The following is a 25,471-nucleotide window of genomic DNA, read 5'->3' on the forward strand; positions in this document are numbered from 1 at the left end:
AGTTTTGCCAATATTTAATATGCATTTCACCTTGTCACAAGCTTTTGCACTCAGCAACTTACTAAACAAGATCCATAGTCCATCCTGTAACATGGTAGCCTCTAAGATACCACAACAGCAGGCTGAGCCAGTGCACCTCCTCCCAGCTTGGAGTAAGAAAGTTTGCTTTGTTCCCCCTCTGTACTTGAACAGCAATGATTCTAACAGGACAGAATGCCCTGGCCTGCCCACAGCAAAAGAGAAGAATAACATGCACAGGTTCCTGCCTTTTTTAAAGAGAGAGACAGGAAACTGTTCCATTGATGTGGGCTAACATTCTCCTTCTGTGATTGAGTCACCTTGTAACCCCCTGAGCAAGGATCAAGTTTACTTGAATACCTTTACAAGCCTTAATGGAGCAAACTGCAATCAAACCATCTCCAGAAGGAGCATAGCCCAGTTAGCTCCATTCTAGGACTGCCCTGCTAGAGGCTGCACAGTAGTCAAGTGACTCCAGCTTCTTCTGCCTCTCCTTCCATTTGGGAGTTAGCATATTTTAATCCAGCTGTAGCTCTGTGTACCTCTACACCAAAGCTTTTCAGCTTCATTTTACCAAAGCTTAGTTTCCACTATAATAGTTGCTTTCTGAGGGGGAGAAATCAAGTATTTTGTCATTCAGACCAACTGCATGGCAATCATAACCAGTCAGTTCTAAGCACTGCATTTCCTTATTTCTGGTTGTATCAAACAGGATTCTGGTTTGGCTTGGTGAAAGCTGATAGTTTACCAACAATATTTCTGTGAACACCTTCCCCCAAGTATTCATACAATGCAAACAAGAGCCCAAAAGAAGATTGTGCATCAGTGAGTCCCTGAAATCTATCCCATGCCCTGCACAGCTCCATACCACAAACAGGCTGTAGAAGGGAGCACAAGTTACTCTAAAGGGAGAGCTGAATAAGATGGGACTGAGCTGTGGGACAACTCTCTTTTGGGGAAGGGAAAAGCATGAGGTGAGAAGCATCACACTGTTTGGTCAGTTCCTCCACTTTGAGGGTGACGAGGCTCTTTGTTCACTTCTTTCACTGGAGCTAGGTTTACTCAATTGTTTCCTCACAGGAAAAATCTAAACAACGTAAAGAACATCTGCAAGGGTAAGGCAGAGTTCAGAGCCACATGAACTTGCAGGACTATGGACAGACTACCTCAGAGTCATTTTAGATGGCTGCAGTCTTTTCTGGGACCAGGCATGTGAAAAGAACAAAAAATTTCTTCTTTGGAGTGGAGAAAACATCTAGCAACTTAGATTCCCTTCAAAGCATCTCTTGGTCTGAGATATGTTGGGCAGATTCAATTATTTTGACAGTACTCCATTCCTCAAGGTACCCATATGCCTTTTTGACATATTTCCCAGGGACAGGCAGAGATAGCAAGGTTCAAGTGGGCAGCCCTTACAAACTAGCCTGCACTGTGACTTCCATACTTCACACAATATAACTACTTTCAGGAAGAACATACATTACACAAGAACTTTAGTCTGCTTTCAAAGTGTCTACACAAAATCTGCTTTTCAGCTCTCTTCAATTTCTGAATCTCAAGCTGAGGAATAGGACTGTCAGTATAAGTACACTTCATATTCCAGTCTCCAAGAGGAGACAAGAGCTTGGGACACTCAGCCCAAAAGGCACATGCTACAGAAGTTAACTACTTGGCATGACCGGAATGTCATTTGGTTTATCGCCCCATTGCCCAGAACACAGATCTTCTCATCTTCAGAGTCCAACCTAACAAGTGAAGAGAGAACAGTGGGAAGCTTTTTTTAATTAAAAAAGTGAAGTACAAACAGACAATCCAGAGGGGTTTCTTCAGGACTTCCTGAACCAACTCCTATCCCACAGGTCAAGAGACATTTGTTTGTGCTGGTGCTAGCCCTCCCTCTGTCTCAGCAGACACAGCAGTATCTGCCTTCTCTCAGGAAGCACTTCCCATTTTGGGTGCTGGCCTGGTTCACAAGCTCAGCTGTCCCCATTTAGAAGATGACAGCACAGCACAGCTGTGCAAGACAGGCTCTGAGTTTCTGCCTTTAGAGATTTGTGCACATTAGCAGAGCACCCTCCAGCTTCGCTGGAATCAACATCAGGCTTTTACCCCTGTTTCCAGGCAGTGGAGCAAGTACTCTTAGTATAAGAAAGGGCAGACTGAAAGCAGCGAGAAGCAGTAATACCTAGAGTTATTCAAGAAATGAAATATACTGCAACTTTTCCCAGTCTCCATAAAGGCCAGTTGCCCTTGCCAGAGAGAGGGAGCAAACCTACTTTAGAGCTCTCCCCAGCTCAATATGTATGGGAACAGCAGAGGCTGACAAGGACAGAGGGAGAGAGGGAGGCCAGCACCACTAGATGATCCTCTATAGGCAACTGAAGAGATTCACCATGTTCCCAATAGCCCATAAAGCTCGTACCATATCCTCCAGACAGGAGACACATGGGTTGGGCAAGCTTATAGCGTTGACAGATGCGAGTGGAGACTTAAAGCACTGTCAGCTCTGGGCTGCCTGCAGCAGGTCTCACTCCACTAGCCTGGAAAGTTTAATGCCAATTCATGACAAACAGAGCCCTATCAGTCATCTACTAGGAGAACATGAAATGCTGTGCAAGCCTAATGCCTCTGGAGCCAGGGCCCTGATACCATGGAGATCCCTCATATGCCTGTTCAGCGGCAACTGCTGGATTTAGTGCACACAAATTCAGACCATGGGAAGCCTCAAAGGCTCCTTCCCATCGTGCAGCTCACAGAAAGGAACCACAGCAGGCTGAAATATGATTGGGATGCCAGTCACACTTGTTGCCTCACAGCACTGCCCAGCTTCAGCCCACAGTTCAGCCTGGAAGAGCTTGATGAAACTACTGTACTAGTCACCAAAACAGATCTGGCTGATTACAGCAGAAGACACACTTTGCATTAACAATATACTGTGTGCCGAAACTCCTTGTGCCCAGTCGGGTGGCATTTGGATGTTAAATTACAGGGTCACCATGCCACATGCGAGAAGTAAAAAGCTACAGCTTGAGCTGCTTCCTAAGTACTCAGAGGATGCAAAAACTTTTTTTTTCCCCCCCCTCCACTCTTTAAAGAGCAGAATCCCAAGCTCTCCATGAAAACTCCCAAATAGAAAATGGTGACTATTGTTTCCCACCCACTAAGGCCTCTGCACTATGATTCTAGGGGCAGGTTTTTTTCATCTGACAATTCTGTATCCTGCAGCACCATCTACACCCATTGGGCTAAGTAGTGATAAAATAGCTTACTGGATCAGAATGTCTGCTTTAAATAGATAAGAGTCCCTCAAAGGGCTGAACTGCTCTCATTGTTTAGGCATTTCCCCATGAACTCTCACAGGCAGCCCAATTTCACATAATACCAATCAGCTCATGGGGAAAACAGAGGCAGTTTACTGGTGCTCTCCCTTGAAAAGCATAGTTTTTTTCCACTCAGGCTACAGACAGTTAGCTTTTGAGGTCCCCAGTTCAATACATGGACATCAGCCATCACACAAGCCAAACTATTCAGGCAACAACTGAATTATCCCCAGCTCTCAAGAGGTCCAGGATAAAAAAAAAAAAAAATATACAGTATTTTCTGCCTCTGGAAATACCATACTAGTTCCTAACAGGGGCAGAACTTTGCCCTATGCTTAATTACAAAACTGAAAACAAGTTATTCTCCCCCCAAAAAGGGTCACATTACAGCTATAGCCAAGTACAACAAAGGAGAAAAGTTTTAAGCTTATGTTTGCCAAGGAAGAGACTAGAAAATTCCGACTAGTTCTTGAGGAGCCTATAGTAAAATAACTAAAAGCATCAACTTTTGTCCAGTGAAAACATGGATTTGGAGTCATAGGACTTCAGGCTTTTAGAGCTTGGCTCCACACAACTCTCGTGTGCCACAAACCCGTGCAGAAGTGACGTTTTAGCACAGTGCGGTGCCAACGCTCATTCATTCACAGGGGTTTGATAATGGCAGGAGTTCAAGCCTACACGTAGCTGACACACTCATGTTACCCCTCTGTGCAGCCCAAGAGGACAGCCTGCACCAGAACAAGTGCAGGCACGCCAGGGAAGCTCACACTCATCGCTCAGAGGAAAAGAAAAAGCAAGTGAAACAACGCAACACAGCAAGCACAAAACAGGGAAGGCAGCAAACTGCCAACCCAGCTGACACCTTCATTCTGCTCCAAGCCGCCACTTGAAAGAAAAATTGAGTATTTTGTGGAGTTTCTAAGAGTTACTAGAAGTGACAAAACCCTGGTGGAGCAAAACCGCCTCTGCTTTACACGGAGTGTCACGCACTTCACAGAAAGGTGAATCCTTCCCCGAAAGAATGTGGCCAGTTATGCAACACGCAGGGAGAAGCTCCACAGCTCCCCACCCAGAGACCTGGGTCGAGGCGTTTCAGGACCCCGTCATTTCAGCCCACGCGCGGCCCTGCCGCGCTCAGCTCCCATGACACAGAGGTATTTGAGCCCTCCTAGGGCTCGGCAACTCCGCAATGAATTCCAGGGTGGAGCGCGAGGCTCTGCTGGGGTTTTGCATTGCAATCAATTGCCGTGGATCAGGAATTCCAATGCGTGAGTTTAGTTAGCAGGTGACTTGAGGGAAGGAGAGGCTCATCACCCACTTTGGGCAGCAGAAAGCACGGCACAGGCAAGGCGACTTGCAGTGCAAAGGAAGAGGCCACCACGCTGCCCAGGACGGCCACACTGGGGGACTTACCGCCTCATCCCCTGCATGCAGGGGACCCAGCACATGCAGAACTGGAGCAGGCAAAGAGCACATAGTTGGCACAGAAAGTGGCAAAACTGGTTAATGTGTTCAGGCCACCGCAGCTTAACTTATTGATACTTCTGTGGAGACCACGGATGCTGCCTCCTGCACACAGGGACAAATCACAGACTGTTCTCTCCAGTGCGGGACACTCGAGCACAGTAGGGCCCTCCGTGTTTATCAGCTCTTTTTCCCCCACCTCCCCGCACCGTGCCAGGGACGGCAGAGCGCCAAGGCCAGACACGGCGGGGGACACGGGGCTCTGCCCTCCCTGACAGCCCAACCCCGGGACCGGCGGGGGCTGAAGGGGCAGCCCCGGCGGCGAAACGGCACCGCGGGCGCGAGGAAGGGGCCCCGCAGCCCCCGGCGCGTCCCCCGGCCGCGGCGCCCGCGGCCCCGCGCTCGGGGCGGGCGGCAGCTCAACATGGAGGCGGCACAAAGGGGCCCCTGTGCGCGCCGGAGCCGCTCGCCCCGCCGCGGCGCCCCCCGCGCCGCCCCCCGCTCCTACCGGCCGCTCTCCTCTGCTCCCCGCGCCGCCGCCGCCGCTGCTGCTGCTGCTGCCCCGCTCACGGTCACCGGCCGAGCGGCACCTCCCCCCGCCCCTTTCCATTAGGAAACTTTTCCCTCGGAGCCGCCAGCTCCCTCGGCGCGCTGCCCCACCGCCTCCCAGCGGGAGGTGGCGGCGGGGCCCGGGCTCTGCCCCGCGCTGCGGCGCGCCGGGATCCCCGGAGCTCCGCGGCGAACGGGTCGCAAAGCGGCACCGGGGCAGGGGGTGGCGCCGCTACTCACCTCGCGGAGAAGGGGGAACCGCTGGGCGACACGGCAGGAGCAGCGGCGGGATGGGGCGGGCAGCAGCCACCTGGGCTAAGAGCGAGCCGGGCCCGGCCCCTATTTCAGGCGCGGGGCGCGGGGGCTCCCGTCCCGCCCCGCCTCCCGCAGCGCCCGGGCGCGGGGCGGGCCCGGCGGCGCCCCCGCCCCCGCCGATGATCCAATTAACGGGCCCGGCCGGGCAGGTGGGATGCGGGCGGTCAGCGCCCGGGTCGCTCTCCCCTTCCCTCCGAAAAACTCTTTTTTGTTGTTGTTTTTCCTGAGGGGTCCTGATCTGCAGCTCCTTGGGTACCACCGGTTGCTTCCCGGTGCCAGGAGCGCGGCAGAGCTTCCCCTCGCGGCGCAGCCGGGCGCGACGTGCCGGGCCCACGCTGGGCGAGTGGCCGGGCCTTTGTGACCCCTTCTTCCTGCCGGGCTTCCAAGGGACGCGGGACCCGAGACCTGGCTGCGAGGTCGCAGCGGTGCTCATTCAGTCAGCGGTAAAAGGAAAGACCGAGAGGCCGTAGGGAAGCAAGAGTGTGGTGTAAATCAGGGCTTGTGCTTCTCCAGAGTGCTGAATTCCTGTACAGTGAATTCTTGTGCTGGAAAGCAGATCTTTGCAACCAGCCTGCTTGGTTTGCTTTGGCCCCTGTGCCTGGCTTGCGTGTAGCGTGCATGGATCCCCATGGGGAAGGAGGCACCCATGTCAAGTCACTGCAGTAGTGTTACAAGGAGTATCCTTTCAAAAAGTGATGCAAGGGCTTTATCTTCTATTAAAAAATAATTATAGTTGAAAACACAAGCATCAACTTCCTATTTGACCTCTTTCATATAGATGTGCCTGAATTCAATCATTAATTTCTATTACCATTGTTAATATACTGTATCCAGTGTTTGTTCTTTTTCATAGTGGTTTTGATATCGATAGCAGAGCATCTACAGTGGATTTTGCCAGTGCTGATTAAACAGTGTGGGGACTGCATGATGTGGCTGCCTGTGGCCTTTCCTCTACAGCTGGAATAGCTTAGGGAAAACAGATTGCTCAGGTAAATGAGGTGATTACAACAGTGACATTTTGGTGTATTTTCCTGATGCGTGGCAGCTTATTTGAGGTCATGGGATAGAGGGAGGTCAGAGAGCAGGATATTCGCTCCCTCTTGTACCTCTTCAGGATTATACATTTTTTCCTACTTTTCAGTAGAGAACAGGCTTGTTTCCATGTGCAGGCCAAATTCACGTTGCTGCCATGGCATTCGTCAGCAGTCACACTAAAGTAGCCAAAACCATTCCTGCTTTGGAAAAAGATCCTGGCAACAAGCAGGCAAAATACCTAGTAGTATTACATATACCCTCAAGTTGATGGTCTTAATTACGATACAGCTTTACCAGGCACAGTGACAAGACTGTTGTGATAGAAGACCATGCTCTATCACCAGGGCAGAACTTCGCTAAAACCGTAGGTCAGACAAAAGGCATTGTAAAAATAAAGCTAATACCCCGCCCACTCATAATTACACTCCTCTGACTTTGCTGCATGTTACTATTATTGGGAGTGACGAGTGTGACTGGAAGTACATTTAAGAACATTTTTTAAATTATTCTTTCTCTGGGCTGCTGGGTGTGCTGTGTGTCCTCAGTACCAAGATAGCGATAGGAATCTGTGAAGCTTGGGTCAGTGGGGTTTCCGTTGTGCTTTACTGGAATGTTGTCCGCTCATCTTGTCCCTAGTAATAATTACAGAAATATGTGGTGACTCTGGGGGGAAAGCAAACTTGGTGTTAGTAATTGATTTAAAAAAAACACATGATAGCTCAGAGGGGAAAAACCATGGGTCGCTGTGCATGTTCTCTGCATGGGGAAGCTCACCCTGGACGAGGATGAATGGAATGGGAATAGGATCTCTGCTGCGTCAGAGCTTACAGGTCAGAGTTTACTTTGAGATTAATACATAGATCATGGAAATCAGAAGTCTTTCAATCCACTTGAGGATTGGGATTAGGGCCTACTTTTTTTTCTCAGTGATGTTGAGAACTATGTCATTTATTTGGAAATGTGTTGGTGTTTTCTGGTGATCTCCACAGATTCTGCTTCCTCATCTGATTACTTGTGCAAAGCTGCAGACGAAGCTGCTAATCACTGTCAAGAGAAGAAGGATATTTTTCTATACTATTTCTCCTCTTGGAAGTCAACTCTTCAAGGTTTCTGAGGGCTGAAGGCAAGTACTACTTTAAATTATTACTAATGTAACTCAATAAGTTCTCAGAAGAATATTGTGTATTAGGAAAAAATGCTTCATAAGACATTCAACTTTGCTAATCAGGTTGACACGTATGTTCAAAAAGACATTAAGTGGTATCTGTCAGTTATGACCTATTCCATACTTTGATGTTTTGTCCGAGGATACCAGAAACCAGTTATAGGCCAGCAAAACAGCTGTTTAGGGTCTTTGTTGTTTCTTTTAGTATTTTTAATGCATTTTCTAATACATGAGAAAATACAAGGGTAATGATGGCAAAGAAAGAAGGAAAAAGCAAGCCCCACCAGAAGGAGTGGTTGCATACAGTTATGTTAGGACCAGTGCTCATAGCCAGCTGTGCGGACGACGGGGCCTCCCAGATTGCGGATAGCTCTTGGCACCGCTGCAGCCCATGGAGACAGGTCCTGGTGGCCCTGCCGTGGGAGAGGGGGCGGCCGTGGCTGGCGATGCTCGCAGTGCCTGCCGCCTTGGGGCTCTTTGCTCGCCTCCCTGGTGCGCTTTACTGTAGCGAGAGGCCAGCAGTGCCCAAGGTATCTTGCCGTGAATGAGATGTTTCCATGACCTAAGTTTCCTGGACTTTTCTACTTACCTTTAAACTGCGATCATTTATTTATTTCCCCGGCTGAGTTCCAACACAACTCAACACACAAGATATGTCATAGGCATGAAGGCTTGTGTGTTCTGAAGCAGTATCTTGCATTAATCTATTTTGGTTGCTACCTACCCAAACGTGCAGTTTCAACATGCCAAATCGGTACAATTCAAAATAAATAAATAAGAAGAAAAGAGTAAGACTAGAAGAGCTGGCTCGAGGACATGGCAGCAAGGTGCCGGGCGGGGGGCGCGGAGCAGCGGTGCTGGCCCGGGGGAGGCCTCGCGGCCTGCAGGGCGCCCGCCCCGCGCCGGGCCCGGTGGCGGCGGCGCGGCCGGGTCGGGCCGGGCCGCCATGGCGGGGGCGCCCGCGGCCTGCGGGGCCGCCGGGGAGGCGGGGGAGCCGCGGCGCCGCTTCCCCGCCCCGCTTATGAAACAGCCGGCGAGGGCCGCGCTGCCGCCCCGGGGAGCTGAGGCCGCCGGAGCCCAGGTGAGAGGCGGCGGGGCTCGGGGAGGGCCCGGGCCGGCCGCGCCGGAGGGGGGCCCCGGGGCCGCGAGGCCTGGGGCGGCGGCGGGGCCGCGCCGGGCCCCGCGTTGTCGCCGGCGCGGGGAGCCCTGCGGCGCAGGGCCCGGGCGGGCGCTTCCTGCCGCCCCCCGGAGCGCGGTGCCGGCCGCGCCGGAGCCGGCTGAGGGCCGCGGCGGTGTCCGCAGAGCCCCTGGGGCCCGCGATGCGCCCCGGCCGCCCCCTCGCAGGCCGGCGCGGAGCTCCCCTCGCCAGGACGCGCTTTCGCACTGCGCGGCTTCGCAGAGGGGCCTCATGCAGCTCTGCGGGCTTGAAACTTAAAAGCGCCCTGGAAGCACATCTGTCAAAACAGACTGCGGTGCTTCGGAGGCGTTCGTTTAGTACGTGAACAAAGAAGAGTTTATTGAACCCGCCGCAGGGCCTCAGTGCTCCGGCGGAGCACAACAAAAAGGCAGTGTCCCGCTGGCGGAAGAGGGCACAGGTATAATCACGGCTCCCGGGCCGCAGGGACATGCCTCGGTCCCGCTTTCCTCCCCATCTCCTAGCTAGCAGCGTGTGACAGTCATACCTTCCCACCTTGTTTGCTTTTAGTGGTCAGACAGCATGGCTCCAGAGAACCCACCGAAGGACAAGAGGCCGGCGAGGACCCACGAGCATCCGCCAGAAGAGGCAAGATCAGCTGGGAAAAGGAAACGAGACTGTGAAGGAATAGAGAATGAGCCACTAGCAAAGAGGCTGTTTGTGAGAAAATCGTGCAAACCCCCAGAGAAAATCGGTAACGCTTCCTCAGGTTCTTGCTCTTTTTGCCTAGCAGATTTACCCTAAATGACAGGCATCGACTAGCTGAAGGGGGATAATGCCAGCAAGCCTGCAGCCTGTTCAAACATGAGTACTTGGATTGAATTGTATTAAGAATTAAGGATTAAGTGATACACAGGTGCATATAAGGACATTGCTGTATATGCAATTGTCTGTCTAACGAGTGTACACATGTGGACATGTTTTGGCTCGAAAGTGGCCAGCCCTTGCTAGATGCCTGCTCACTGAAGTGCCCATCGCAGCTCAGCCTCCAAGGATGATTAAGTTCTGTGGAATTCCTGGATTACGGTGTGTCTGCTAGTCCTCGTAACGTGCTGTTTTTGTCACGTGATTCCTAATGGAGCTTCATGATTGTAAGCTTTGTATCCTGCAGCATACAGTCTAAACTGGCATTTCCACCTGTGGGTTTTTTTTTTTTTTTTTGCATATTCTGACCTTCCCTACCTTACATGGGAAGGCTAAATCCTTTCTACCTCTATAATTAGATATTTCTATTAGACTAAAGTCGACTAATCACTTCACCTCAGTTGCAGTTTTTTTTTTTTTTACTAGCATGTAACTTAGCAAAACATCTCTTAATCTTTTTTTTTCTCTGTAATGAGAGGGAAGTGAGTTTCACACTTTCAGTAATTTTTTTAAGAATCTAGAAATTATGGATTTTTTTTGATGTTGTTTGAGAGACTTCTACCATATTGCACGTTCCCGTTCTCTGGTGTATAACTCCAACCTTCAGATCAGCGGACAGTGTGAATAGTGAACGGAAGCAAAATACTCTCCTTAAAAGGAGTTCTGCTTCTAGATAATTAGATAGATATTGTAGATAATTAACACATCATCTACAGTTAATTTAGCTACAAGATTTTCACTATAACTTCGTGGCCTGATTTTTAAATTTGATGAGCACCTGCTTTTCCCATAAGTTTCAGAGGGAGTAAGAAGTGGCCAGTACTTAAGGAAAATGAGGCTAAGCATATTTTTCCCTTATATCTTTCTTAAAAACAGGAAGTTTTTCACATGTGTGCATTTGACTTTTTCCATTGTGTGTCCCAGTTTTGATTTTTATATACTTTGGAAAAAATTATTCCTCTACTTCCAAGTAACATAAGAGAGATTAAGTTTCTTGCAATCAAAAATATTTGTTCCTCCAATTCAGAAAAATCCCAAAGTTTGTTTCTTAACAATTTATCCTTCCTAACAAAACCAAATGTGAAAAAGCCATCATCCCTGAAGAAAGAACTGAGGATGCTAACATGCTAAATCTTCTGTGGAAACAAGGAATTAGAATAGAGATTTTTATACCTATTTCAGCAGGTGTGACAAGTGCCTGCTATGCTGGTGCATGAATAAAGAAGTTTAGTGTCACACCAATGCATCTGTAGGTCACGATGTTGCATTATAGAAAGATTTTCTTCACTTCCTAGTTATAAAAGATGATATATGTGTTTTGGTTCTATTTTTGTTATTATTATCCTTACATGAAAACAGGATTTTTGTTTCTTAAAAAATGCTTCTTTCCCATTTGACATCTCTGTCCCCTGGAGTGTTATGGACCATTGCCAGGGGGCTGACTAGATTATAGACATTGGACTGAACAGATCCCATTTTCATGCAACGGCCCCTGAAGATAAAACTCGGAACACGAACAAAACATGAAGCAAGCTGTGCTCTCAGCAAAACTCACCCTGAACAGAAGGGTTTTCAGGCAGTGAGGCATCAGCAAGCCTATTATCCCAAACAACCCTCGCGGTGCGGCAGGCCGGCTGCATGGGCTGCAGGACGAGCACATCGAATATTCTGATTCACAAGCAGGCGTTTCAGGAACTGCATGGGGACTCCTGCGTTGCTCTGCTGGGGGAATTTTCAGGTGTTGCTGTTCTGCTAGTCACAAGTCTGACCTTAACTCTGCTGCGTGCAGGAGCTCAGCCCTCCCATGGCTCAATCCCAAATCATAGGGACTTAGATAGTGTCACTGTGTTTGGGTAGGAACTATTTAAGTCGTGAACTCTCCAAGAGAAGCAGCGCTGTGATATGTCTTTTGTTGCCTCCTGTTCTCTTTGTGATAAGTCTTTGGTGAGGAAAAGAGAGATTCAACAAGAGGAAGCCTGGGCAGAGCTCTAGCAGGCTATGGGAAGCACTGGACTCCAGAGTGGGGGCTGTTGTGCCTCAGATGTGTAAGAACCATTTGCAATTTTTTCTCTTGTGGCTGGAGTTTGCCCTGGATTTAGCAGCAAATGCGGGTGGGTTTTGTGTTGCTTATTGAATGCATGTGACAGGCATTGGCTGCCAGTACGTTTTACTCTTGTCTTTTTGGCAGGTTGCAGTAGAGGTGTGTCCATGATCAGAAATACCAGAGCCCTTTTGCATCAGCTGGAGAGGCAGTGCAGCATTGTCCATTACGTCTACCAGAACATGCTGGGAGGCTCCATCCGGGCACAGCTCAGGCAGGTGAGCAGTGTCTCCTTCACGATCTGCTGGACATCTCATTCTTCTACAAAAGACGTCTCGAACACAAGCAAGGAACTTGAAAGGGGCTTTGGATTCCGCACAGACACGGCTTGTGGCTCAGTCTCACATGCCTTCGTGTTTCTTAATCTTGTGCAAACTTCAGCTGTGTTTCCTTTGAAGTGCAAGTGCTGAGATAGTTTTCTCTTTCCATTGACATGGCCTCATCACCAAACATTATGTCCTCTGTTAATTTTGTGCTTCCTCGAGTCATATTTTAAGTTACTGCCCTCCCATTTAAGATGCTGCTCCATGCTGCTTTTGCACATTAATCTGAGTGCTGTCTGATTGTTTTTGTACCTTCTTTACTTTTCTAATGATGTTAGTGTTGGTGTTAATTTTGTCTTCTTCAGAGACATATTTCATCAAGCCCGTAATGTTTTGTTGGCTTTCAGCAACATATTTCTTTCATTGGAAAAGCAACTTTTCTGTAACACCCGTAGCTAAGAAGTAGTACCTGGGCTAATTTTATCTTCTGTGTGATTTATCTATTTTAAAGATCCAAACAATAATGAAACCTCCAAGCCCGTCCAGCAATATCCATATCTGAGCTGAATAACAATATGATCCTACCATGGTTTCTCATTCCCTATTTCAAGGGTTTAATTCCCTTTTTCTTGTGCAAGGAGTTTGGATGGAGGGCATAATATTATATTTCTGGATGATAACATTCTTGGATACACAGTACATTCATAAATGGCCACCACAGCCTTTTTCTGGAGGGAGGAGACGTTCTCCTTCTTTGTTAATATTAATTATCCCACCTATTTAGCTCAGCCCAAGAGGCTTAGTTCCCTGCACATTGTTATAAGGGTGTTTTTTTCCTCAGTTCTCTGTTGCTGTCTGACTGCTGCGGCTGACGGGGATTTGTTGAGTCCAGGCTGTTTTCCCTGGGACAGCATGTTCTCTTCATTCCACAGAGAAGCTTAGCATTTTATGTGAATGCACTAATGCTAGTGGCAATTAGAAGTCATTGGCACTTGTTATTCAGAAGTATGCAGAAATCCCTGCAAATGTACTGATTCTCTTCATTTTTGTTACAGTGTCTGCAGCTGCCATTTCTACGTTCGCTCACCTCATACCGCCTTTTCCGAACAGCAAGTCCCTTTGACAGGAGAGTGACTTGCCTGGAATGGCATCCGACACACCCCAGTACTGTAGCTGTCGGTTCCAAAGGTGGAGACATCATCCTTTGGGACTATGAAGTGCTTAATAAGACATGCTTCATTAAAGGGGTAAGTCCCTGGGTGTGTGGAGTGGGTAGGAGGGGGAAACCAGAGCACCACCAAATGCTGCAGAGCAAAACTGAGAGCTGTTGTGAGGAGCGTGTAAGGGTAAGGACTGCAGGGCAGAGCTGAGGTGCACCGGGACATCTGTTCCTGAGACCCGGGCTGTTCCAGCCCCGAGGAGAACTGAGGCACGTTGAGGGAACTCAGAATGAAGCAGTCCGCGGTGTCTGGTCAGTGAGAGAGTAATTCAGCAGCTAATGAAGCAGCTTTTTTAAAAGGATGCCAGAAACAAGCGTGCAGAGAGGGTCTGTCTGTTTTAGGTCTTGATCTTTTTCTGCTTACCTTTCATCCTGTGACAGAGGAAGAAGTATCTGAGTGGGGGGGAACTAAGTCCCTTCATCTGAAGCAACCACTAAAGTGGAATGAATGATTTCTGTAGCTGGCATGCCCTCTCATTGCTGCATTCAGTGATCACCTGATCATTTTCTGCAACTTTTGCCCTCTTTCTAAAGTATCGTAGACATATGGAGATTTATCCTCCAAAGATTCCAGGGCCATTTTTTCCCCCCCCCTTTTTTTTTTTTTTTTGGAGATAGTGTGGTGCCTGCCAGCCAAGGAATCCATTGCCTGGGGAGGGCAGCTGCCCGCGCAGCTGTCATGTGGGAAGACATTGTTGTCTTTGCCTCCTGAAGGGCTGTGATATTTCACCGTTGGTGTGAAGGAGTGAATGCAGTTATAGCACTTTCCTCCTTTTCCATTACTCAGTGGATTTTTCTTTTGTTCATCCCCTTCCTTGTAGATGGGAGCTGGAGGGACCATCACAGCAATGAAGTTTAACCCTTTTAACCCTAGTCAGCTGTACACATCGTCAGTGGCCGGCACTACAACTCTGCAGGATTTTAATGGCAATACTGTCCGGGTCTTCACCAGCACCGAGGACTGGGAGTAAGAAATACAATTTTTTGGGCCTCTGTGTCCTGCTGGCAGGAGTGTTACAAAGAGAGAGAGAGAGAGAGAAAGAGAGAGAGAGAGAGAGATGTGTTTGTCTCTAATATGTGAGAGCTGGGCTTCCTCTTCTCCTCACACATCTCCTTTATCCTCTAAATTTCAGGGACCCTCTGTCTTCCAGGGAGGCTTGCTCTCCCTTCTTATTTTTCCCTGGAGCAGGGTGGTGGGTTGGAGAGACCTTTGCTTCCTTAAGGGGAGGGACTCTTTGATTTCTTTTTCTGGTTGTACATGGGGAGGTGGAGGGTGCCAGTGGATTTCCTCAGCTGTATATTCTCACAGATCCCATGGCTCTGCATCCTGGGAACTGCCTAAGCTCTAGACCTGTTAGCAATGCTGCTTGCTGACAGGTGGGTTTTGTAGGGCAATTTACGGAGACCTCTCAGTGCTCTTGTACCATCACCACTGACTTTGAGTTGTGCAAGGTGTCACCTCAATTCATTCCAGCTAACTTTAGGTATGTGATCGAAGTTAAGAGCCTGGACTCCCTCAGAAATGGAAGAGGAAATGAATGTCTGTAGGCAATTCTGGTCACCTGCTCTGAATCACCCTCTCAGAGTACTGCTCTTTTAGTGGACTCACGAGGAAACCTGAGCTTCTAGCTTAGCCACTTCAATTCAGTGCTTAAAGGTGACTTAGAGAAACCAGGATTAGTCTTCTCTTTGCTCTTTTGGTTTTCCCCACCTGCTTATTTCCAGTAGCAGGTGTCCTGCTTGGTATCCAGACTGGCTGCTCCAGCTGCAACCTTCTCATAGAGCAGAAAGGTGAATCCAAGCAGTGCTCAGGTGACTGGCCAGATGAGCAGACTGGACTTTTGGGCGGGAAGGTCTTGCATCCCAGTGTGATGCCTGTTGCTGATTAGGGTAGAATCTGAAGCAGTGTGCCACGTTCCTCCCACTGCTGTGAGGACAGGCAAGCTCTGTGGAGGGGCTTCTTTTCATCTCCCCTGGCTTCTTGAAAGCGAGTATTTAGAATGAGACTCTGTTAACCAGTCACTCTGGGAGCAGCGGATGGAATGTGCTTGGGCATCAAAGGGTTTGGGGACTCCCAGTTAGCATCCTTCTTTTCTGTCTCTCTTTCTAAAGCTTCTGCATGTTGGGGCAGTAGACCGACTAGGGCTGGCCACTCTTGGGATGTGGACCCTGTGCCATGCAGTTAGCAGTGCGACTTCTCCTTGCACAGCTCTCATCCCCCCTGCTGATGTTTGGGAAAGATCAGACACAGCAGCGGGAGTGCCATGTGCAGACTGGTGCATGGAGTCTGTGCGAGGAGCTTCGTGCAGGGCTGCCTCGACAGTTCCTGTGGTTTCTGCCCTGCTGGTGCTGGCTTTGCTTGTGGCCTCCTAAACTTGGGCTGAGTCAGGTGCCTGGCTGCAGCTTCACCTTACCCTTTTGTGTAGCAGTATAAGCAGTGCTGTTAGTGAGGTTTGTAGCCCAGAATGGTGGGGCTGAACCTACAGATTTAGAAGGCATTTGCTGCAATTAGAAACAGGTTGGGAACAATACAGTTCATACGTTTCTCAAGTCAGGAAACATACTTCGGTAATTTAGGGCACGGTACCAAGGGAACCAGCAGCATGTTCCAGGGGATGTGTGTTGGATTGAGAGCCTTTCTTCCACTGTAACCTTGGTGCCTCTTGGCTTTGTGTATGTTCCAGAAAGGGCCAGGAGATTCTCTTGGAGACATCAAGTGCAGTCCCTATGAGGCAATGAAGTTTTATGTGGCATCAGGGAATGGCACTCTAAGTCTGCAAGACCTTGAGGGCAGGTGATCTCCCGTGCCCTGGACTGTGGCTATGAGCACCATAATGTTTGGTGAGGAGGGAGCAGGGCAAGGCTGAATGTCTGCTCCCTGCTCTTACTGCTGCCATGGTTCCTCTGCTCTCTGATATCGGCTCCCTGCCAGCATTAGGAGGCTCTTGGTATGGGTTGGGAGGGTTGGTTACGAGTAGGAGAGTTTGGAGACCAGCTCCTGGTTCCACCTGGAACCTGCAGGGTGGGTGATGAGCTACATGGCCACAGGGCACTTGGGCTTCTGCAGTAGCCAAACATACTGCATGTACCATGTGGTGTCACTTTCTGGTGACACCCTCTGGTGTCTTGCAGACGCTGATCGCGCTTCATTTTATAAAGCATAGAGAGAAGAACACAGTAACTTCCTTCCCTTCATCAGGATCAGGATTCTGTGCTTTTTGTGCAGGCTAGCAGCCCAGGCTCCATAGAAAATCCTGAGTACGAGTTTATAGAGTTAACCTGGCCACTCTCCAGAGGTGCCAGGCTTGCCCTGGTAATTTCTGTGGCCACAAATTCAAGTATAATTCACTGCTGCAAAAGTGAAGCTTTCCCAACAGGTTGCCAAAGGATCCAGAATGAATTCTCACTTCCCCAGTAGAGCAGAGGTTAAAATGTATGTCTGTATTGGATAAATCTCTGTTTTTTTTTTTTTTTCTTTTTTTTTCTTCTTTTTTTTTTTTTCCTGGAGCAGTTTTAGAGTTGCAATTTTCCAGTTCAGAGCTTTTGTCTTTTCTCTACTGCTGCTTCACAGTGTTGTGGAAAACCTCATTTTAAAGGTGTTCCTGTACGTTTGTGAGCATCACATGGATGTTCTGGTCTTTCCCAAGGTGTATCCATGTGCAAACCAGGTGACATTTCAGCCTCCCTGTGTTCCACTGGCCCAACATGTCACACTCCATCGAATCATCATTTGGCAAATGACTTGGAAATTGTTCCCTATTCCATCATCAACGGAAAGCTCTCCTGATAAGCTTGGCTCTCTGCCTGAAGTGCAGGCCCACCCCGCAGGCAGGCAGGAGGTGGCAGTTGCAATCTGTTGCAGTCTCCCTAGTCAAGAGAGGGAACCGATGTGATCCAGAGCTCCCCTTCTTCCCAGGGCCTGGGGAGGCAGCACTGATTCTGTGTCTTTCCCCCTAGCTGCTGGTACTGCAGCGTTGATGTGTCTGCGAGCTGCCGCGCCGTGGTGACGGGCGATAACGCGGGCAGGGTGGTCCTGCTCAGCACCTCTGGGGAAGAGGTAGGTACCGCTCCGCGCAGCGTCGCCTACGGGATCCTCGTGGCCCACGTGCGCTCTGGTCACGCTCCGCTTCTGGTCGCCAGCGTTTTGCTGTAAGCTGAGACTCCTCTGGAAGGACAAGCAAGTTGCCCTGCACTCGATGAATCTGCTGGGTGGTGGGGCTTCCTGCATGTCAGCTCTTCACAAGAAATACTCATGTTTGGTAACAGTTCGTGGTTAGGGGCTGTGTCATGAGCTGCCCCTTCCTTAAGAGCCTTTGACTGTGGGGAAGAGTGGTTATAGGGTAACCTTAAGATGTAAGCACTCTCTGCCAGCAACCTTCATGATTATAAAAACCTATGCCCTAATGGGAGTCATTTAGAAGTAGTGCTTTGTTGGTCTGCCCTCTGTGATCTCCAAGTAAGTACCCAACAGAAATTAAGTGAAAGTTGGGATGGAGATTGCACTGCTGCCATTAGACACGAGAGGGCAGGCAGTTCCTGCTCGCCCGGAGCTCTCTGGAAGCCTTTTGAGAGGGTGACTTGCAGGGTCCTACTTGCTCACTGACTGACCAGAATGGAGTCACCTTTTCTCCCCTCTCAAAGGGTAACATCTGTGAGCTTGTCACCCCAGAAGCTGTGGGGGGAGAAGTTGTGTAAATTAGTCACGAGCACCTCACATAACTCATGCTCTTTCAAGGTTTTTTGCTTCCTATGTATTTTTTTTTTTCCTTCTGAAATGGTCTTTTGATGGTCTTTTGTCTTTTCCGCGCTTGGGAGATGCATGCTTTCCCCTTTCCTGGCAATTGTGACACACTACTCTATGGTTTTCTTTATCTCTGAATTTCTCCTTTTTGTCACTGCTGCTTAGAGACAGAAGTACTGTACTTCAGTGCTTGTAGTTTTTATATTTGCTTCTAATGTTCCCTGAAACTACAGCTCTCCATTTGAAGGGAGATCTCCATTTACAGGGATCATAACCAAGGTGTGTTTATTCCCCAGCATTGATTGCCTTAGTAGAGGATTAGTATATTTATGACAAGTGAACCCTTAGGCTCTGAACTGTTAAGGGATGTCCATCTTCATGCTAGGAATTCTCTCTAAGACTAAATAATAATTAAGGCATGTATGTCAGAAATCTTAAATGCTGACTCATTTAGATAAAAATAGGGACGCAGGACCTGAAGAACTCCTGGAATACGCAGTCCTGTAGCCGCTTAATAAATTTATTATAGTCCATCCTAAAGATATTTAGGGTTTGTATTGATTTTGTTCTGCCCACTGTAACAGGGAGGATGTACCAACCTTACCCCTTGGATTAGAAATAGTCTTGTGACTTCTAGTACAAATTGATTCATGGCAAGGTTATACCCAATGGTTCTTGTTAGTGGAAATATTTCTCCTTCCTTCATGTTTATTTTTTGTCATATTTCTAGAAGGAAATTACATCCCCTCTTAGCCTTCATTTTTGCTTTACAAGGCCCTTTTGGTCTTCTTCCATGAAGCAGGCCGTTCATTCTTCACCTTATCTTTGCAGACTATTTCTGTAACTGTTCCAGTCTGTCAGTCTTTCTGCAGGTGGGAGACAGGCGCCGTGTGCAGGGCTCCAGATGAGGTCTTGCGCTGTGCAATGGCACTAATGCTTTCCTCATGAACCAGGGATCATGTTTTCCTGTCCTGTAGCTCTAATAAAATGGTGAATCAGAGTCCTCCAGTAACTAAATGGTTCCCAAGATCATCCTCCTTTCTTTGTTCCAGCAGATAAATCTTCTTGTATTTTTTATTTGTCTGTTAAATGCATGACCTCTTCGCTTTACAATAATAGATTATTATTCTATGTTTTTTTACTTTGGTCTGTTATCTTTCTGCATGATTTTCTGTTTCCTCTGTTGCAGATCTGGAAGCTGAAATTACACAAGAAGAAAGTGACTCATGTGGAGTTTAACTCTCGATGTGAATGGTTGTTGGCCACAGCCTCTGTGGACCAGACAGTCAAAATCTGGGACCTGAGGAATATCAAAGACAAAACAAGTTTTCTTCATGTGCTTCCTCATGACAAAGCCGTCAATTCAGGTGAGTCCACGAGATAGGATAGATGGCTGCTGAACTGCCTACTCTGGGATTTTTCTTGCTCTCCTTTTTGTCTTGAGGCTATCTGCACTGTTTGAGGCGTTTTGTCTTGCTCTTCTTCCTGAAAGCATGAGGGTTTTTTTCTATTTCTTCCCGTAGTCTCTGTGTGTTTTTTAAAAAGATGGGACTATTTTGGAGCAAACCTCAATACAGCCAGTTACAAACCCTTCAAGTGTCACATCATTTTTAAATACAGGTGTTGATTATGGACTTGCCTCAGAGTCCTTTAGGAGAATGTTGATACAGCTTGCCAACGCCTTTCTCTTACCTTCCGAGTACGTGATTCCGAACTGCTGGTGATGATGGAAGGATACTTAAACGTCTTGTCTTTGTGGTTGGTGACAGACTGACGCTGGGTAGCTCGGTGCTCGTTGCTTTGTGTTAACCACCCTGCGGCTTTTCCGGAGTGCGGCCGGGCTGCCGTGGGGCTGCCGCGGAGGTGGCCCTGACCCGCAGCCACGCGCTGCAGGCTCCTCGCAGGCGCTGCCCTGTGCTCGGGGGTGTGTGGGAAGCCAGGTCAGGACCTGAATCGGGTAAAACCTGAGAGAACAGCAGCTGCGCTGCTGATGCAAAGCAGAGGGGTCGAGTATGTGTAGCCCAGAATTACCCTGAGGATGAAATGGCGGTGGCTCCCACTTAGCTTGGCTTAGGTTGCTGCGGAACTGCACCCTAAAGAGAGAAATTCACTGCCCTGGCCCCACATGCTGCCTGTCGTCCTTGTGTTGGTGCTGGTGACCAAGAGCCTTTTGGAGAGTCTGCTCAGCTCAGCTTTTGTTGTTGTTGCAGTGTTAGCTTTCAGTCAAGTATGAAGTTGCATGTTTGCTTATTGCCAAAGCATGGAAGGTAGTGGGAATATGTGGCAAAGGCAGGGATGGGGATAGGGTAGCAGCAGCAGCACAGTTTTAGATGGGCCGTAGAAAAATGGAAGCCTTGAGGGGCTTGAGTGGAAACAGCAGCAGCAGCTGTGATAAGAAAACTGCATTTATTGGGGCGGTTCCTTTGGCAAAAATGGGATATGGGACTCAAAATCCTTTTGGCTCTGTTCTTTTGATGTTTGGTTGGACCTGTTCATGGAAGTCCAGGTTGCAGGGATCTGTTTTGAGCTGTTCCCCTAACTTGCCTTTCGACTGAGCAAGTTCTTTACTTTGCAATGCCTGTTTCTTTAACTTTAAAATGATTCTTTGTATCTAATGGAGCATTAGAGGTTTCAACTTGCTATTCACAAGGGACCTGAGTTCTCTGAGGGGTAAAGTCTGTTGGGACTCACAGCCATATTCAGTTTCCTATCAAAGATGTATTAAAGGGTATCCAAGCTGGCTTTATGTTTATTGTCAGCCACAGCATTGTGATTTTTTTTATTTCCCTCTTTTCCTAGCTTATTTTAGCCCAACAGATGGTGCCAAGCTCCTGACCACAGACCAGCGCAGCGAAATCAGGGTTTACTCCTCTTCAGACTGGACCAAGCCGCAGCATCTGATCCCACATCCACATCGGCAGTTCCAGCACCTCACAGCTATCAAGGTATCAAGTACAGCCTGGGGAGGGGTATCGAACTTGGTGCTGTTACCAGGCTGTAAAAGATGTGCTCTGATTTTTGGTTAGGATAGGGTGCAGGAGGGTGGATGCTGGCGCTGCGGCACACTCGCCCGAGCTCTGTTCTGAGGATGCTCATGTTCCTCAGGCTGGGGGGGATATGTGAACTGCTGAGCTTCATGCTGTCACCTCTTAGTTTCTCATGTGCATCAGTGTGAGCTTGGCCCCCTTCTCTCTCTCTCACCATCCCTCTGTTCTGTGTGTAGGCAACGTGGCACCCTCGCTACGACCTCATCGTGGCAGGTCGCTACCCAGACCCTAAGTTCCCAGGTTATACAGTGAATGAGCTCCGGACTGTGGATATATTTGATGGGAACACTGGAGAGATGGTGTGTCAGCTCCATGACCCAAATGCATCCGGTATAATCTCGGTGAGTTGGACACTGCAGCTGAAAGGACTGTTGTGTTTTGAACTGCAGTTGAGAGAGACCTTTTAGGGACTGAGAGAATGGAAATACCCTCCTTGCTTGTGACAGACCCACACTAGCGTGGAGCTGTGGCTGCTGGCTGAAGCTGCTGATATGAGCAGAGCTGTTCCATGGTCATCTGTGTATTTTCTTTAGGGAATATTCCAGTTTCCAGATTGTTTTTTTGCTGTTATATAAGCAGTGCTCTTGTAACTCTATTATATAAGCAATGATGCTCTTACAAACTGTCATTGTGTTTCCATTTGCAGCTCAATAAATTTAACCCAATGGGAGACACGCTGGCGTCTGGCATGGGTAAGTAAAGAGAAGCTGAGGCACTGAATACTAGTGTGTTCCAGTCCCAGAAAAGGGCAGGCTTGTTCCTCTAGACTAAAGCAAGCTGCTAGTGATGGCTTCCCAAAACTTCCTTATAGTTCTGTTGGTGGCAATGTCTAATTTCATGCATCTGTAAAACAGATCGAGAGCTTCTTTACAATCTCCCACCTTTGCAGTTACAAGACAGGTTGCTAGTAGTCTCATTTGAAACATCCCTGAGAGCATGAAGCCCAAAGGAAAACAACAACAAAAAAAGCAGCCTCCCTTGAGGAGGGAGCTGCTGCCATCTGCCGACCAGGTAACAGTGGGAGAAACAGGATAGGGAAAAAAAAAAAAAACACCTTTTTATCCAGCTAGGCTGTAGCCCTCTCCCGTCTGGTTACCTGCCTTGTTTCGCAGGCTTCAGAGCCAACATTACTCAGGCTTTCCTAGGCTGTCTGAGATTAAGGGAGCTGGCTTTAGACATGAGCTTCATACCTGTGATAGATTTGAGATTAGGAATTAATTATGTTTCTCAATTATGTCAATTTCTATGGCTATGTGAAGATGGTACCTGCACCAAATAACCTCCCATCCTCTGTGCCTAGAAAAGAGCTCAGATTTAGTTGGTTTAGTCATTTAGTCTAGTCATTTTGAATTTCTGGTACTTAACTGACATAGCAACTGTACATTATACATATGGTATTTTATTTTATATAGAATTTCTGAGGCAGGATGTTTAATTTTTCCTCTCAGGTTTCAATATTCTGATCTGGAGCCGGGAGGAAATGGTGGCCAAGAAACAAGAACATCTTTTGAAAGCCATGACAGAACAGGGGATCGGAAGCCGGAGCTCATCCCGACGTGGAGGACAAAGGCAAGCAAACCCTGGGACAAGCAAACTCAAAACTAAGTTACTGTCTTGGGAAGCAGAGGAGGCAAAAACAAAGAGTAAATCACAGGGAAGGAAGAGAAAAGGGAAGGATTTAGAGAACTGATTTAGTATTTTGATCCTTTCTGGATCATTGAGGACATACTCAGTGCTACCAATGGGCAGCATAAGCCCTGCAGGGCATTAACCTTCTACTTTGTCCTTCCTCTCTGGATCTGACTTTCCTTCTCTGATTCCCTTTGCTTCCCCTTCTAGTGAACTGTGCTGGCACTCAGTTCCTCCTCCACACAAGGTTACCACCCAGTTTCTAGGCACTAGGGAGACTTTAGGCCATGGAGAGATGTTATCAGACTCTGCTGAGATTCATGCTACCACATCTCTGCATGTCAGCACTCTGTCAGAGGTTGCCATCTCCTGCAGTGTGCTATGGAGCAGCTCGTGTCAGGGTCCCCAGCTCATTTCAGTCAAACTGACCTGAGAAAGTCTTTGCTGTCCAGCTTCATGTCCTGAAAAGGTAGAGGGTTCATAGGGCAGAGGTGATAGGTAGCTTGGGTGATCTACGAAACACGAGCCTCTTCCATGGGAAAGCTCTTTACAGGCTCTGTCAAAACCTCAGACTTAGCCTATTCGGTGCTTGCAGCTATTCAGCTAGCCCGTGAAGAGCAGTATGATGCCAGAGCTCTTTATCTGCCTTGTGGCATGCAAGGGCAGCACTGAGCTGAGACCCGCCTTATTCTGTAGTTTATTTTCAGAGCTCTACTCTTTTCTGACACACATTAGGCGTTTTTTTTTCCATCTATGCCTATGTGCTTCAGATTGTTGTCTAGGAGTGTTTTTAAAGCAAAAAATGAGGCATTTCTTACAGACACTCTTTCTCAGCGCCAACTCTCAAGACTGCTGTTAAAAGTTTTGCTTTTTCTAGTTTGTTTACAAAGCTGTCTTTGCTGCTCTCCCAGAGGTTGATGGGTAGAACCAGGCTTTAAACCTGCTCAGATTCTATGTTCACTTTTATAGTTTTGCAGTATTGATATTAATAAAGTTTTGTACTAAACTTTTTATTTGATTCAGAGAGTGGATTCTGCTAAGTATTTTACTGTTTTCTACATTCAGGAAGAAAGTACTGAGCCTTTTGCAGGAGGGCTAGATTTACATGAGATTGTAAAGGGTGGGGGGTGAAATTCCCTGTGTCTACCTTGAGAGGGAGCCTCCTGTGAGAAATTCTACCTGTTTTTCAACACTGAGCACATAGGAGCTAGGCCTATATAAACTTTTGGACAAAAAGAAGAGTAGAGTTCAGTGTGGGATTGATTTTAATGACAAAAAGGAAATGTATTGGAACAATTACAGAAAGTCATTCACAGTCAAAAAGTCTAAATCATCATAGAAACCTTTTCTCTGTGTGTGCAAAAAGTTGCCGCTTTTAAAAAATAATAGGTCTAATCCCCTTGAATGCACTATTACCTCTTCTTTGTGCCTGCTCTCCCAGGCAGTCACTTGTTCTTTGTGACTCTCTTGCTGTGCAGGAGACCTAGATTGTATCTTCAGGGACAAAAAGGTGAGGAAGATGCTGAGAACAGCAGGCTGCTTCTGCTGATTTAGAGTTCCCATGGTGGCACAGGCCTATTACGGTGTAGGGAAAAGTCCCCATGATGCTCCATAGGGGAAGAAAAGGAAATGTCTGTAACCTAAGAGCTAGTGTCTGCCGCCAAGAAGGGACGGGAACTGCACCAGAAAAGGAACTAAAAGTGGGAAGTGAATGTGCAGCATCACCATGTGAGGAGCCAGCGCCTCTGGTGCCTGCTGCAGTCTCTCTTCCTCTGCCAAAGGTTAAAAGGCAGGTAGGAAGCACTGGGCATAGAGTTTCCTACAGCAGCTGCAGAGTGCAGAGGAAAAAAAAAATCATACTTTGGAAAATGGCAAGTGAAGGGCTCTACAATTACCCCCCAAATACTGATTTAGGGGGGAGGCTGGGACAAGGAAAGGTTATCCAGTGTGGAAGATGGGAAGAAAGACCACAGACATTGGCATTTAGTCTTAGTTAAACAGCTCTGCTATGCATCGTGGATGACACTAGAAAATTTTTCTGCCATTAGAGCATATTTTCAGGGTTCATAATTGATGCTTGGTCCATCTCCAGTTAGAGGATCCTTCCTGGATCCTTCTGCAAAGACTCTAGTAATAGATAAGTTCACATATGGGGAGATAAAGTTCAAAAGAAAAAAATCTTTAGAAAGAGCTTAAGTTTTTGTTCTACAGGAACTCTCTCCTTTATATAGCCAACATTACACATAAAGTATGTGCAGGTTTGCTATGGCTAGTCGCATGAATTCATTTACTGGTTAAAGCTCTGCTTCTGTGGATCACATGTAGCATACTATGCCAATCTGAGAAACTATTGCTAGGTTTCCAATTTTGTCCTGCCTCCAGGCAGGTGCTTCTTTCTTGAAGCAAAAGTTGAGGGTAAAAAAGACCAGTTGCTAACAGAAAATACTTAGCAGCAACCTCTGGAATGTTGTTCACTATCTTCTATCATCTCTAGCAGCTCCTGCTGCCTTGAGGGCAGATAAGTCTCTATGCAGTGTTGGTGAGCT

At 47.9% G+C, this 25,471-nt stretch overlaps 1 protein-coding gene across 1 annotated transcript; it reads left to right on the forward strand.

Moving 5' to 3' along the window:
• Window positions 1-8,811: 8,811 nt before the first annotated feature.
• Window positions 8,812-23,933, forward strand: DDB2 (damage specific DNA binding protein 2). Its single transcript, XM_088520535.1, has 11 exons — window positions 8,812-8,947; window positions 9,572-9,755; window positions 12,114-12,244; window positions 13,345-13,536; window positions 14,330-14,475; window positions 17,466-17,565; window positions 19,439-19,616; window positions 21,049-21,194; window positions 21,473-21,637; window positions 21,943-21,988; window positions 22,745-23,933. The coding sequence occupies exons 1-11, from the start codon at window positions 8,813-8,815 to the stop codon at window positions 22,984-22,986; spliced, it is 1,665 nt and encodes a 554-aa protein (XP_088376661.1). The 5' UTR covers window position 8,812; the 3' UTR covers window positions 22,987-23,933.
• Window positions 23,934-25,471: the final 1,538 nt, after the last annotated feature.

The sequence above is a fragment of the Tinamus guttatus genome, unplaced genomic scaffold (genome assembly GCF_059628265.1).
Source record: "Tinamus guttatus ecotype Peru unplaced genomic scaffold, ASM5962826v1 Tinamus_guttatus_pri_ptg000089l, whole genome shotgun sequence".
Lineage (NCBI taxonomy): Eukaryota > Metazoa > Chordata > Aves > Tinamiformes > Tinamidae > Tinamus > Tinamus guttatus.